Source organism: Culex pipiens, chromosome 1 (assembly GCF_016801865.2).
Source record: "Culex pipiens pallens isolate TS chromosome 1, TS_CPP_V2, whole genome shotgun sequence".
Classification (NCBI taxonomy): domain Eukaryota; kingdom Metazoa; phylum Arthropoda; class Insecta; order Diptera; family Culicidae; genus Culex; species Culex pipiens.
The window spans coordinates 19,583,184-19,598,587 of NC_068937.1; the positions used below are offsets into that span (position 1 = coordinate 19,583,184).

The 15,404-nt window shown below is 33.9% G+C and overlaps 1 protein-coding gene across 1 annotated transcript; it reads left to right on the forward strand.

Annotated features, from left to right (window-relative positions):
- Positions 1-1,344: 1,344 nt before the first annotated feature.
- Positions 1,345-11,888, forward strand: LOC120415633 (uncharacterized). Its single transcript, XM_039577231.2, has 4 exons — positions 1,345-1,493; positions 2,033-2,146; positions 6,416-6,503; positions 6,561-11,888. Exon 4 carries the CDS (start codon positions 6,609-6,611, stop codon positions 11,493-11,495), a length of 4,887 nt encoding a protein of 1,628 aa, XP_039433165.2. The 5' UTR covers positions 1,345-1,493; positions 2,033-2,146; positions 6,416-6,503; positions 6,561-6,608; the 3' UTR covers positions 11,496-11,888.
- Positions 11,889-15,404: the final 3,516 nt, after the last annotated feature.

A 15,404-nucleotide genomic window follows, 5' to 3' on the forward strand; every position in this document is an offset into this window, starting at 1 on the left:
AGGCGTCATCTAACCTAAGGCACTCTCCAGGATCCCTTCGAAAGATTGGCTGCGCTAGGGTCTGATTAGATTAGATTAGATTAGATTTTGGCGATTTTTTAGACCGAAGCCAGCCTAGAGGCGGGGAAAGGAGAACTCTTAAAATTTTAGAAAATTTTAGGGTTGGAAGCATGACTTGTGTTGTGTGACTTTGGCAATGTTTTTGAAAATGTCATTTTTTCTGGGGTCAACTTTGGCTGCGTTTTCCACCAACATTTTCTATATTTTATGGAAAAAGAAGTATGTAGTAATTTTTGTAGTGTCCCAGACTACGCCTCCACGTGGAAACTTAGTGGATATTCTGAATAATTTTCAAAAATCCTGAAATTGCTTCAAAATGGTTGTAAATGAAGGAAAAAAAAATTCAAACTGGTTTTCATTTGATTGCAAAATTTACATTTATTCAAATTTTGAAGTTTTATTTTCTCTGGTTTGCCATGTTGGAGTTTTTTTAATCATTTTTGAAAGAGAAACACGCGCATCATCGAGTCTCCAATAAAAGCTTATTTATGCATCCTAATCCTGTTTCTCGATGGATGGAACAAACTGTCAAACCGCCTGTATATTTTTTTGCGCATTTCTCGCAAAACCATGCAAGAGGACCAAAGTCAAAGGGTGGACAAACCGTCGTCCACCCTGCTCACGTTGACGTCGACGAGATATTTTTATTTATAATTTGTCAACATTTTGAGCAGAACGATCAAATTAAAAACATTTAAAACAATCGGGGCGGGTTTTTCTTTTCTTTTTTTATCGACACCAATAAAACATCATGCTTCGAATTCTCTTGTTTTATCAATTATTTGAATGAGTTTGCATAAAAATAGTAAAAATTGTGTTATTTGATGAATTTTCCAGCAACTTTAATTTCAAACTGATTTGGAGGCTGTAGTCATTGCCAAAACAATTCAATAAAATATGAGTATTTACCAAAAAAACAAAAATCTGGTGAAACATTTCACTGAAACATTTTATAAGCAACGGGAAAGGCACAGCAACACTTTGAGCTCGTTTGAGACCTGAAGAATTTTAGTCCAAATTTGTGCGATTTATAAGCTAAAACGAGTGTCCGGGATTCGAAGCACAACAAGTCAACATTAAAAAGATATGCTACTATCAAAAGTGTCCAGATTTAGAATCATGACGTCATTGGCAAATTTGCGAGCATAAGCCAAAAGTTAAAGAGAGCGAGCGCGAATGAGTCAAGTCTCTCATTCTGCCGGTTCGCTCGTGAGAGTTTAGCCAGTGTGACTAAGTAAGTGCCGGGACAATCGGCGCACGAAGTTAGTCTCGTTCCACATGTCGAAGGGTTTGTCACGAAAGATTGCAGGGTTTGGCTCTAGAAGTCTAGATAATTTAATTCAGTGTGTGGAAAATCTATCAATTTGAGCGAGCTGTTGATAAATCTCCAATCAAAAACCAATACTTTGTGATTTGCTCCTTGGAAAATACCAGTAAGTGCTACTAAAGTTGAATTTTTATTCATCTTTTTTGGATGACTCATTGTTGCGCTAGACGAGGTTAAACGCGTTGCCACGCGTATCAACGCGATTTGATAATTTCTTCTTGGTGTGATTTTTGTTTAAAGATTGAGCCGATTCCGAGAATTTTAACTATCAAGTCAATTTTAAATGATGAAGTTCATTTAAAAATAACTTTGAGAACAGCATTTGATTCCAGGACCTAATGTTGGCATATCAACAATTTGGGCTGGTTTTGCCACTTGTGTTTAAAAAAGTTATGAAGCAACATTTTGAGTATATTTGCAGGGCAACGTTGTTTTAAATTAAAAAATAAACTATTTTACAAATCGAACAAACTGTAGAAATTTACTAATTTCAAACGTTTGGTTTGTGATCATTAGCCACAGAAAATTCAAAATAAATATCCTATTTCCAACAATGTTCAAATCTTACAAATTCACCCCAGATTACAGTACAAGCTCACGACAGTGTTGATACTATTTTTTTTTTAATTCTGTACTTTATTTCAGGCAAAAAAAAAGGACATTCGACGCTTCATGTAAACAACAACAAACGAGTTCAGAGGTTACGAATTAGAGGCCCAACACCATATCTCCAGAAGAGTCAAAATTGTATTTTAAAAGGTAAGTACATTTAAAGTTGTTTGACATTGAAGTTGCGTAAGTTTTTGGTTGAAGAGAAAAATTATAGTTAAGAATCAAGAGTAACCATCGAAAGTGTTCCAAAATATCTTGTTTAAATAGTGAAAGACCGCAAATTGAATGGAGTTAGGAGCAAGTCCTTAACCCTCTACTGCCCAAATTTTTTTTTCGAAAATATTTATTTTTCCCGTGTTCAGGAGGTCATTTTGAGCAACTTTTGTTCTACGAAAAACTTTACTTCTCTTGTTTTATGTTTTCCTTGTTTCATTTTTAGTATTTTAATTTGCATTTATCTTGTTTAGTTTATGTTTGTTTTTGGTAGTATTTGGTCTACTCTACCATCTACTATAATTACATTTCGCCTATCTAATTTTTTCATGTTTTTACAGTCACTTTTTCAATTTTTTGCATGTTTTTCACATTTTCTGCCATAGAATCGCACCATCATCATTTAAATTGCAAAAAAATGCGTAGAGGCATAGTCTGGCACACTACAAAAATTACTGCATACTTCTTTTTACTGAAAATATAGGAAATGTTAGTAAAAAACACAGCCAAAGTTGACTCCTAAAAAAATGACATTTTTAAAAACATTGGCAAAGTCACATAAAACAAGTTAAACTTCCAACCCTGAAATTTTCTAAAATTTTAAGAGTTCTTCTTTCCAATGCTTTTTAAATATCAAAAATCGGTTGGAAAATTGATTTTTGGCGATTTTTTAGATCGAAGCCCGTCTAAAGGCGGGGTTAGGTTGTAGAGGGTTAAACTCTCAAACATGTGAGGATGTTGGACAAGGGTGAAGTTGACTGTGTTTGAACACTTGTGTTGCACAAAACTAATTAGTTATACAAGCCAGTTATTCAAGTAGTGAAACAAAATGATATTTAACTAGTGTTGAGAATTTTTTTTCGTATGTTGAACAAAACCAACTGTCTAACTTGTATTCAACAGTCGACAAGTTATGAGTGGTACTTGGGTTATTCCAAACCTTTTTAAAAACTTTCAAAGGTTTTTTAAGAAACCTCATTAACTAATCCTTTCTTTAAACGATGGTGATAATATTCTATTAACTAATGGGGAGAAAGCCCAAAAACTTGCTCAGCAGTTTGAGAGTGCTCATCATTTCAATAGAATTTCAGAATATTGTTGAACAAGAATTTTCATCAGATGACGTTTTTAATACGGATCTAAACGAAATATAATCAATAGAATTAAAAATAAGAAAGCCCCTGGCAAGGATGGTAATTTTTTACATTTTAATTTGAAAAAAAAAAAAAAATACCAGGAGCCACTTTGAGTAGAGCATGAGCATGAGCATGAGCATGAGAGACCACCCATGGTTGTCCTTCTCCGTTGCTGAACAGGACCGTTATATGCTATCAGCACAACCAATCATACGCTTCAACGATCTAGTGGTGTTTCCCTTATCAACAGCATGCATGAATGCGCCGAAAAGATAAAACACCAAGGTCGCTGAAACACGAATGTGTGCGAATAGGCAACAGTCATTGGCCACCAACGGCGCCCGCCATGTCAGTTTGTAGATCTCGAGGGAACGGGACGGGAATGTTAGTTAGCACAGGCTGCTACCAAGGGTGGGTTCTATACGATATCCACACCCCCGCGTGTGCCGGAAAACTACTTCTACTTGGGATTTTGTTAGTGGGAAAAGGTAATGGCCAGGATTCATCATAGAGGATGATGATGTGGCCCAATAATCAATGAATTTCGTTGAGTAATAGGGTGATGTATTATGTATTCTCAAGGCAAACAAACGGTAGATGCGGATGAGACCATTCCCGGTTATTTGGTGTTGAGTTTAGCATAAATGATTCAATCTTAGACAGCCGGCTGTGGAAAGATAGAATCAAAATTATGTGTAATTATAAGGTGAAATATTATACTCAGCGTAATATATTTACGTAGAGTTGACCTGAGACTATTTATACTTTTAAATTATTATAAGATGAGCGACCAATTAATTATTGGTGAGTTATGATGATATCTGAAGGACTTGAACGCATTGAAACAATATTTTTCACCGTGCTTTACGAGCTATACCGACTGGCTCAACTGTCATTGTGACAACCAGAGCCAGCCGCACCTTCACACACAAACGCACGCAATCACCCGAAAAACTCACCGACGACGAACGACGCGAAAAAACATGCGACCCGACGGACAGGCATCGCAAAACGAACTCATTAAAATAATTTTATATCATAAGCCTTAAAACATATTCGTCGGCGTGCCTTCCGATCATCGATGATATAGAAAGGACTTAATCCAGCAATACAACTTGCTTGTCTAAAAAAAAAGAATTCGCATCGTTTCTATCGAAAACTATATAAAGAGAACAAAAAAATAACTCATCGGCCAACGAACGCGCGAACTAAAAAAATGAAAAGAAGAAGAAGAAGACCAATCACCCCATGCAGACAAACAGCGAGACAAAAGAGACGAAAATAACACGAAACAACAGGACTGCGCGTCCTCATAGGCACTACACTAATGATCAATGAACTCACTTTAACTTGATTATTCAAAAATAAAATCGAGTTGATTTAAAGTAGTTGCCAGAAAAAATTTTACGACGCGACTTCAAACCGTTAATAGTTTGCGACGGCCCGAACACAACGTGGACAATCTTTAAAGGCAGAGCAAAAAAAAAACAACAAACAAAAAAATACCAAGAATATTAAAAAATAGGATTCACTATCTATCACTTTTCCCACACATACTTAAAAAAATCAAGTAAACACGCAACATGGAACGAACTCACCAGATGATAGTAGATAATCCTCCACTCGCAGATATTTTCCGCTTTCATGGATGAATAAATCCGCCTTCCATCTTTTAAACACAACCGACACCGATCACTCGCAAACCAACATCACTAAACCAATGAGCCTCCCACCCAACACCCAGACTCGGTAGTCAACACCACCCACCACCAGAGCACAACGCCAGCATGTCATCTGTTTACCAACAAACCGCGATGACCCCAAACACTGACGATGCTCTCTCTCCCTCACTCCCCCGTAAAAAATTTGACAGTTCTCGACCTGACGAAACACCCTACGAAATCGGGTAATCAAAAACAACCAACTAGTTGCCTATTTAGTCGGGATGCGTCAGGAGTAAGATTTTTAGTTGCCCTACGAATAGACCGACTAAATTGGGTTGAGTCAGATTTTCTTTTTTTCACAGACTAAATCGGTAAAAAATCGGTTGTTTTTATAACCGATTCCGTCGGCCGATTTCGACAACCGATTTTCCACCAGACGCTTATGTAAAGATTACACAGAAGTCTGTTGCCCGGTCGGCCGATTCGTTGGCCAACGAATCGGCCGAAACCACTCGACTAGACCGGACTAAGTTATGTGAATTGTCGGATTTTTTTTTACAGGGTCAAAACGAACAAACGTCACTGGACAGCGGACGCCACTCCTCAGCCCTGCAGGAAAGTGAAGCCTCCGTTTGACACTTGCACAAATGATGCACGGTTGCAACGCGCCGACCTCACTTCGATGGATGAATGAAAAAGAAAACACCGAACCGCCGAAATATTTTATTCCAAGAACAAGCGGGAAAACCCTTGTTGTTGGAAAACCTTCACCTTCCCGGGCAACTTCTATTAAACATCCATCTTTCGAGCACACAATCAACACCAAAAACTTCCGAAAACACGACAAAATCACGAAAATCCCGGCGCACCACAAAACAATCAACCACTCGTGGGCAATGTTGCCAGAAGTCCTCTACCAGGAGCCACTTTGAGTAGATTGGTCAAAGTGTTCAACAAATGTTTTGCTTTGGCATATTTTCCCAGTAGTTGGAAAAATGCCAAAGTAATTCCGATTTTGAAACCGCTCATGCTTCAAGCTAACAACCCATTAGTATGTTTTCATCTATTAGCAAATTATTCGAAAGAATGATTCTAAATAAAATGATTGGAAGCCCGTTTTAATGGAGTACAAACTATTGGGGCATGTAATTTTATGGGAAATTTAATATACTTTTGGGATCTGCATTAACGCAGAAGAGTCCTTTTTAATTTAGAATACAATTCAACATTTTGTAGCTTTGCAAGGTTACTTTTTTATAGTGTAATAATGTTCCACAAAATTGTAGAGCAGACAATAACAAAAATTTTGATATTTCAACACAAGGGGTTTGCTTGCAACCATCATCAAATTGCCAAATTGTGAACATTGTGGCTTTCTATTAACTTTTGATTTCCTTTTTTAGGCTCATCAATCATCATCGCCTGATTCACCAAAGGATTTGGTTGGCAACAAAAACAACTAATATTGTTTCATTTCCTGCTTAAAATTCAGTAAGTTTATTCTGAATATTATTCGTTGCCATCAACTGATTCTTTGTTGATTTACAGACATTCTCCCAGAGTCCCTCATAAAACCACCCTGAAAAAACAGCCAAAATGTCTCAGCGAAAGGTTGACACGGATGCTGAGGAGGCGCACTGTAGCAGCAAAAGGCCAAAGCTTGCTCATCAAAAGGATCAGCCATCGAGTGATTTCACCTACTCGCGACGACCAGGCACGTCTGCCATTGCTGGACACCACTATGAGAGTAAGCTATTAGCCCTAATGCTCCATCGGCTGATTGATTCTGGAACTCCCTTCTATCTGGGATCGAACCTTGACGAGATGGGACAGTTTGATGATTTGGTCATACGGAGAGACATAAACGGCGGAAGAAGAATACAAGTTGTTCTTGTTCAGGCCAAACACCGGGATGATCCGAAAAATAACAAAATTACATTGAAACAAGTTAACGACACAACGATTGAAAAGAAAAACCAAAAGAACTTCTTAAATTTGGTAAAAAACTTCAAAAACTACTTAGAAGTAAGAGAACAGTTCAGCCCCTCAAACACTGCCGGATTCTTCCAAGGGAGCTTCGAGGAGATCGACTTTGAAATTGCCGTTTTCACCAATGCAAAGTGTGATTTCACTCCTTCAAAACAAGCAGAACTAAATCCGCTGCTCAAAACAAACGACGAAGGAAGGGCATTTCAAATTGAGCCAAGCGAAGCAATGATTGAAATTTTAAGCAAAGACACAATAACGAGTGAAATTCTTCAAAATGAAGGAAAAGACGTGAATGAGCAAAATTGTAAATCGATCGTTGAAGATTTTTTCAAATCATATAAAATTTACTACAACCAAGGAAATGAAAAAGAAGTGGGGCAAATCACCGTGAAGGAAATTGGCAACAATAATTCAGTTTTATATATAATGTATCACGCTTTGGTTCAAACATATTGGGAAGAAAAGGGAGAAGTTTATTTCCTCACAAAAGAGTGCGATTTTCTGGATAATGCTTTGAAAAAAGTTAACGAACAATCAATGCTGATGAATCTTACTGAAATTTGTTTCAAGTCTTCAAAGCGATTTAATTTAGATTTCAGCGCAGAGTCATTCCAAGAGCTTGGTTTCGATACAATTCCAGCTGACAAACGAATAATCAACGTTAGCAGCAAAGTTCCAATACTGAGCTATGCTAAAATATGCCAACATTTGATTCAAAAATTTAAACTATCACTCGCCATTGTGGATTTTGATCTAGATGGAGTTGACAGCGGAGAAATTTTATCGACGTTTTTAGAACCGAACGAGTTCAAATGTTTGATCGTGCGCAGTTCGAAAGAAGTTGCAGAGTTGAAACAATCCCAACTGGGAACGAAACTGGCAGAGTGTGGAAAATACATCATTTTGATCAGTGAAGCTGGGTTGATGCTGGAGTTGCACCAAGTTAAAGATTTGAAGATTGATTTTGCGGATCTCACGGCGAAATGCCAGAGTAGTTTGATGGATAGTAAAATGGTTTCATTCCAGGGCAGACCGATAAAACTTGTTGATCTCATTGGAGAACCTGATGAGAATGGGTCGAATGACCCTGACAGATTAATCACTGGAGCGATTTTGCTCAATTTGCTAGAAAATGATTCTTTACAAATTGCTCCATTGGATAATGAGCAAGTTCCTTATTATATTGCCCGTCGGTTCAAACGGTTGAGAAAAATGACAAAAAATCATGACAAAGACAAATTTGAAATAATTGATGACACAAAAAATATTCAAGAAAACCTCAAAGACTTAGTGATCATCTCAGAAACAAAAGAGCACTTTCATGAGATTTGCTCTCGACATCCATTACGCAATGTTCACTGGTTCAAGCAGCACAAAGATCACTTTTTATGGCAATGTTCTTTAAACAGTGTTGCCAAACTGCGTGAACTTTTGCAGTACGATGATGAAGAGTTTCCTTTGGTGAATTTTAAATCATTTTCCGAACCAGTGGTGATCATAGCTGATGAGCCTGGAATGGGTAAATCCACCTTGATGACCCAACTTGAGCAACAAAATGAGATTTCCAGTCTTTCGATGGTAATTCGAATCAATTTGAATGATTACACTTCAAAATTTAAGAGCATGGAAAACAAAAACGTAGATTTTGAAGAAGTAAAAAGTTTCTTACTTTATGTGATGCAAAAAGCGAATGCAAATTCAAACAGTGAGATGATAAAATTTGAACAAATCTTGTTTGAAAGATTCTTAAATAAAAAAAATGTGATTCTCTTAGTTGATGGGTTTGATGAGATTGCTCCCAATTATGTCAAATCGGTTTTGGAATTTTTAAACACTGTCAAAGAGCACGTAATGAAGCTGATAGTTACTACACGTGACAACAGTGCAAAAGTTACACTGGAAAATAGTTTAAACGTTTTTGCGCACTCTTTTGTTCCATTCACAGAAAACGATATTCGTAACTTTTTGGAAATGTTTTGGAAAACTAATCTCACAGACGCTGAATTGAACCAAACTCGATTCGAAGAATTTGTGACTGCAATGTTGAAACAGTACACGCAAACTTATTTTAATGGAAAAAGCTTTATCAGCACTCCTTTGCACATTGAAATGATTGCAACATGTCTTCAAGATGTGTTAGAAGATTACATTAAATCTGGTAATTCTGTCTTCTTAAACCTGTTCAAAACGAAACTTAATCTATGTTTTCTTTACAAGAAATTTATCAAAATAAAATTTGAAAATGTATACTTAAAGGAGAAACAAAATATTGATCCATCCGCAGTAATTTGCACTGAATATGAATTCTTTAAGTTGTTCAAAGAATCGCATACAAGACTTGCTTTGTATGCCATTTTTGATGAGAATACTTTGAAATTATTACTATCGAAAGAAGAGTATTCTAAAATTAAAAAAGACATCGAAAATATAAAAACTGGGAAGGAAAAACGTGGTTTCGTCAGTCGAATAGTGGATGGAAAGCCGCAGTTCGCTCATTTAACATTTGCCGAGTTTTTTGTCGCAAAAGCTGTCTGGAAATGGCTTAAACATTATTCGTCTGATCAGCACGATGCAGCAAATGCTCTGCTGGAGAATTTAGTCGGAAATGATAAGAGACAAATTTGTCAATTTATTCAAACTAAGGCACTGAGTGATTCTACTCAAGCGGGAAATGCAACAGATTTAGTGGATCTGATTTTAGGTAAACTCAAGAGCATCTTTTTGGTAGAGCATGATGGGTGTCAGTCATTCGAACGATTTTCTTCCGATTATTTACTTAGTGTAGTGGAACATTGTTTGATTAATCCCTCTGACGCAATGCTTAATGCAACAATTAATTTGTTAACAGACGATGAAAAATATAGACTTTTGATTTCTTCAGCCAAGATGGGTTATTCAAAGCTGGTGCGTATTTTAGCCACTCAATTAGGGACGGATTTTCTCAAGAAAGCTTTGTCTGAAAATTATAGTTGGGGATTTTCACCACTTCACTTGGCTGCCAGCAATCATCATTATGAAATTGTAATATCTCTTGTAAGGGAATTTGGCTACGATGTCACATGGATTGATAAGTTTTATCATTCTTTTTGTTCTCATTTGCTAACTAATGAGCAATATGATTCAATTCAAAACCTCCTCAAGATGGGACTCCACGAACTTGGCCAGCCATACGCAAACAACTCAAAGCTTCCCATATATGATGCACTCAGCAATGAAGAAACACCTCAGAATGTGATTGAAATGCTGCTGGATGTCACAGACGTTGACATTTTCAATAATAACAATTTTTCCGACGTCAGTTTTCTTTTGCTCCGTTACGATCTGTCATTGACGAAAAAGTTTTTGGAGAGGGGCTTTTTACTCAGACAGCCCATGATCAGTTGGCGTGGATACCGAATAATGCCTTCCGTCACACTTTCTCGTTTTGATGGTTTAACATTTGATGCCTTCAACCGAGTTTGGATCGACCGAATGCGATTTTTGTGTGAAAACGGCGTTGGATTCGATACTGAATTACCGGCAAGACTTACAAAAATTCATTGCATGTTGAAGCTATTTAAAATAGACACATTGGACAAGACCAATTGGGTAAAGACACTCTTGAAAGCTTTTGTTACCTGTGAAAAGTGCAATGAAATAGTTTTGAAAATTGATTCGTGGATGATTAGTTTAGATTTTGACGGTAAAATTATTAGATTAAATAAAATCATGAAAAAATCTACTCTAGACAAAATAAAGCTGCTCTTGAAGGATGGACTTTTGCTTAACAAAATAATGAATGAGGAAGAAATTCTACGTGTTTTGGATTTGGCTGACCTGCCAGAAACTACGGACGAAATGAAACATATTGTTTCAGAAGCATTTGATTTTTGGTCAGTATATGAAATTGAAGATCTTTTAAAAGCGAAATTGAAAGAGGAGTTTTTAAATCCAGACTTGCACATAAAAATATCCTCGATTCTATCAAAATTCATACAGTTCATGACAGATTTGTGCACGAAATGGCGCAACATAATGGCTGCTATTGAAAATGACAATCTAGATGGAATTCGCATTGCACTTGAAAGCCTTGATTTGAATTTGCGCAAATCAGTAATAAATAGTTGGGACGATGAATACGGATCCCCTTTGCATTTTGCTGCTTATCATTGTAATTATCAAATAACAAAGTTTCTTCTTGAAAATGGAGCCAATCCAAACAGTAGAACTGATTTCTATTGCACATCTAAAAAAATGTCATTTGATGAAAATGTCAACAAAATAATTGTAAATGAAGCAGTCACTCCAATGTTCATCGCCGCAGCAAAAGGTGACTTGCCAATAGTTAAGTTGCTACACGAAAAAGGAGGTTGCATTAATGCCAAAACTTTGCTCTTAGAGGACACACCTCTAAACGTAGCAGAAGCTGCTGACCACTCTGATGTGATTGATTATCTAATTGGAAATGGAGCTGAACGAGGAAGCGGTTACCTGAGTAATATAGTTGTACGCTAATCTGATTCTCATTCCCACTGATAACATTTATTTGTTCGGGTTGATACAGAAAGTAAAGTTAAACTTAAATTGCCCATAATCGCAAAATAATATCTTTTTGTGTTTATCAGCTTTTTTTTGATAAATTTCAATTCAATTTAATCACTTTATTTTAATTATTAACGAAGCCTTGATGCATCGTTTTCTGTCAAAGATGCCTTGAAAAATATTGCCTTGGGCTAAACAAAACATCTGCAGTACCAAGAAAAAACTATTTAATATGCGAATAAGAGAGTGTAGAAACTGCTTGTTAACATACGTTTAAAGATAAATTTTATAAAATTATTAAGACAGATATTTGTTTTAAAGGTCTTAGCTTGTAAGTAGCTTTATAAATAAAAATTAAAACCTGTAAAATCAGACCAAACTTTTTCTTGAATCCGAAATCCATTATCTTTCCTTACAGTAAAGTGTCACAGTGATTCAAAGTGAGCTATTTAGATTGGTACGATGGTTTACATGGGACGGACTTACCCGCGTGCACAATTAATGTAACGCAAAGTGGCATCTTTTAGGAACATGATGTGTGGTGTATATCTCAGGTGGCAATTGGGGTGGTAGATGTTTTGGGTGTTTAACGAGTTTATGGGGGTTTCGATGTAGTGCGCACTTTAGGGTTATGGGGTGGAAGAATTGGGGGGGGTGGTGGGTCATGTTTTTTTGTTTCGTCATTTATTACATGGACTGGTTTTCACCGAGGGCACTGGTGGCTTGGAGAGGTTAGGTGGAGTTACGTTTAGCGGACGCTTTTTGGACATTGCTGGGAGTTGGGGATGGGGTGGAGGGTACAGGGTCGGGGATTTAGTTAGCATAATGTTTAGTTTTTAGTTTTTAGTTTTTAGTTTTTAGTTTTTAGTTTTTAGTTTTTAGTTTTTAGTTTTTAGTTTTTAGTTTTTTAGTTTTTAGTTTTTAGTTTTTAGTTTTTAGTTTTTAGTTTTTAGTTTTTAGTTTTTAGTTTTTAGTTTTTAGTTTTTAGTTTTTAGTTTTTAGTTTTTAGTTTTTAGTTTTTAGTTTTTAGTTTTTAGTTTTTAGTTTTTAGTTTTTTAGTTTTTAGTTTTTAGTTTTTAGTTTTTAGTTTTTAGTTTTTAGTTTTTAGTTTTTAGTTTTTAGTTTTTAGTTTTTAGTTTTTAGTTTTTAGTTTTTAGTTTTTAGTTTTTAGTTTTTAGTTTTTAGTTTTTAGTTTTAGTTTTTAGTTTTTAGTTTTTAGTTTTTAGTTTTTAGTTTTTAGTTTTTAGTTTTTAGTTTTTAGTTTTTAGTTTTTTAGTTTTTAGTTTTTAGTTTTTAGTTTTTAGTTTTTAGTTTTTAGTTTTTAGTTTTTAGTTTTTAGTTTTTAGTTTTTAGTTTTTAGTTTTTAGTTTTTAGTTTTTTAGTTTTTAGTTTTTAGTTTTTAGTTTTTAGTTTTTAGTTTTTAGTTTTTAGTTTTTAGTTTTTTAGTTTTTAGTTTTTAGTTTTTTAGTTTTTAGTTTTTAGTTTTTAGTTTTTAGTTTTTAGTTTTTATAAAACTAAAAACTAAAAACTAAAAACTAAAAACTAAAAACTAAAAACTAAAAACTAAAAACTAAAAACTAAAAACTAAAAACTAAAAACTAAAAACTAAAAACTAAAAAACTAAAAACTAAAAACTAAAAACTAAAAACTAAAAACTAAAAACTAAAAACTAAAAACTAAAAACTAAAAACTAAAAACTAAAAACTAAAAACTAAAAACTAAAAACTAAAAACTAAAAACTAAAAACTAAAAACTAAAAACTAAAAACTAAAAACTAAAAACTAAAAACTAAAAACTAAAAACTAAAAACTAAAAACTAAAAACTAAAAACTAAAAACTAAAAACTAAAAACTAAAAACTAAAAACTAAAAACTAAAAACTAAAAACTAAACACTAAAAACTAAAAACTAAAAACTTAAAACTTAAAACTTAAAACTTAAAACTTCAAACTTCAAACTTCAAACTTCAAACTTCAAACTTCTAACTTCAAACTTCAAACTTCAAACTTCAAACTTCAAACTTCAAACTTCAAACTTCAAACTTCAAACTTAAAACTTAAAACTTCAAACTTCCAACTTTATACTTCAAACTTCAAACTTAAAACTTAAAACTTAAAACTTAAAACTTAAAACTTTAAACTTAAAACTTAAAACTTAAAACTTAAAACTTAAAACTTAAAACTTAAAACTTAAAACTTAAAACTTAAAACTTCAAACTTCAAACTTCCACCTTCTTCCTTCTAACTTCAAACTTCAAACTTCAAACTTCAAACTTCAAACTTCAAACTTCAAACTTCAAACTTCAAACTTCAAACTTCAAACTTCAAACTTCAAACTTCAAACTTCTAACTTCAAACTTCAAACTTCAAACTTCAAACTTCAAACTTCAAACTTCAAACTTCAAACTTCAAACTTCAAACTTCAAACTTCAAACTTCAAACTTCAAACTTCAAACTTCAAACTTCAAACTTCAAACTTCAAACTTCAAACTTCAAACTTCAAACTTCAAACTTCAAACTTCAAACTTCAAACTTCAAACTTCAAACTTCAAACTTCAAACTTCAAACTTCAAACTTCAAACTTCAAACTTCAAACTTCAAACTTCAAACTTCAAACTTCAAACTTCAAACTTCAAACTTCAAACTTCAAACTTAAAACTTCAAACTTCAAACTTCAAACTTCAAACTTCAAACTTCAAACTTCAAACTTCAAACTTCAAACTTCAAACTTCAAACTTCAAACTTCAAACTTCAAACTTCAAACTTCAAACTTAAAACTTCAAACTTCAAACTTCAAACTTCAAACTTCAAACTTCAAACTTCAAACTTCAAACTTCAAACTTCAAACTTCAAACTTCAAACTTCAAACTTCAAACTTCAAACTTCAAACTTCAAACTTCAAACTTCAAACTTCAAACTTCAAACTTCAAACTTCAAACTTCAAACTTCAAACTTCAAACTTCAAACTTCAAACTTCAAACTTCAAACTTCAAACTTCAAACTTCAAACTTCAAACTTCAAACTTCAAACTTCAAACTTCAAACTTCAAACTTCAAACTTCAAACTTCAAACTTCAAACTTCAAACTTAAAACTTAAAACTTAAAACTTAAAACTTAAAACTTAAAACTTAAAATTAAAATCTTCAAACTTCAAACTTCAAACTTCAAACTTCAAACTTCAAACTTCAAACTTCAAACTTCAAACTTCAAACTTCAAACTTCAAACTTCAAACTTCAAACTTCAAACTTCAAACTTCAAACTTCAAACTTCAAACTTCAAACTTCAAACTTCAAACTTCAAACTTCAAACTTCAAACTTCAAACTTAAAACTTCAAACTTCAAACTTCAAACTTCAAACTTCAAACTTCAAACTTCAAACTTCAAACTTCAAACTTCAAACTTCAAACTTCAAACTTCAAACTTCAAACTTCAAACTTCAAACTTCAAACTTCAAACTTCAAACTTCAAACTTCAAACTTCAAACTTCAAACTTCAAACTTCAAACTTCAAACTTCAAACTTCAAACTTCAAACTTCAAACTTCAAACTTCAAACTTCAAACTTCAAACTTCAAACTTCAAACTTCAAACTTCAAACTTCAAACTTCAAACTTCAAACTTCAAACTTCAAACTTCAAACTTCAAACTTCAAACTTCAAACTTCAAACTTCAAACTTCAAACTTCAAACTTCAAACTTCAAACTTCAAACTTCAAACTTCAAACTTCAAACTTCAAACTTCAAACTTCAAACTTCAAACTTCAAACTTCAAACTTCAAACTTCAAACTTCAAACTTCAAACTTCAAACTTAAAACTTAAAACTTAAAACTTAAAACTTAAAACTTAAAATTAAAATCTTCAAACTTCAAACTTCAAACAAAAAAC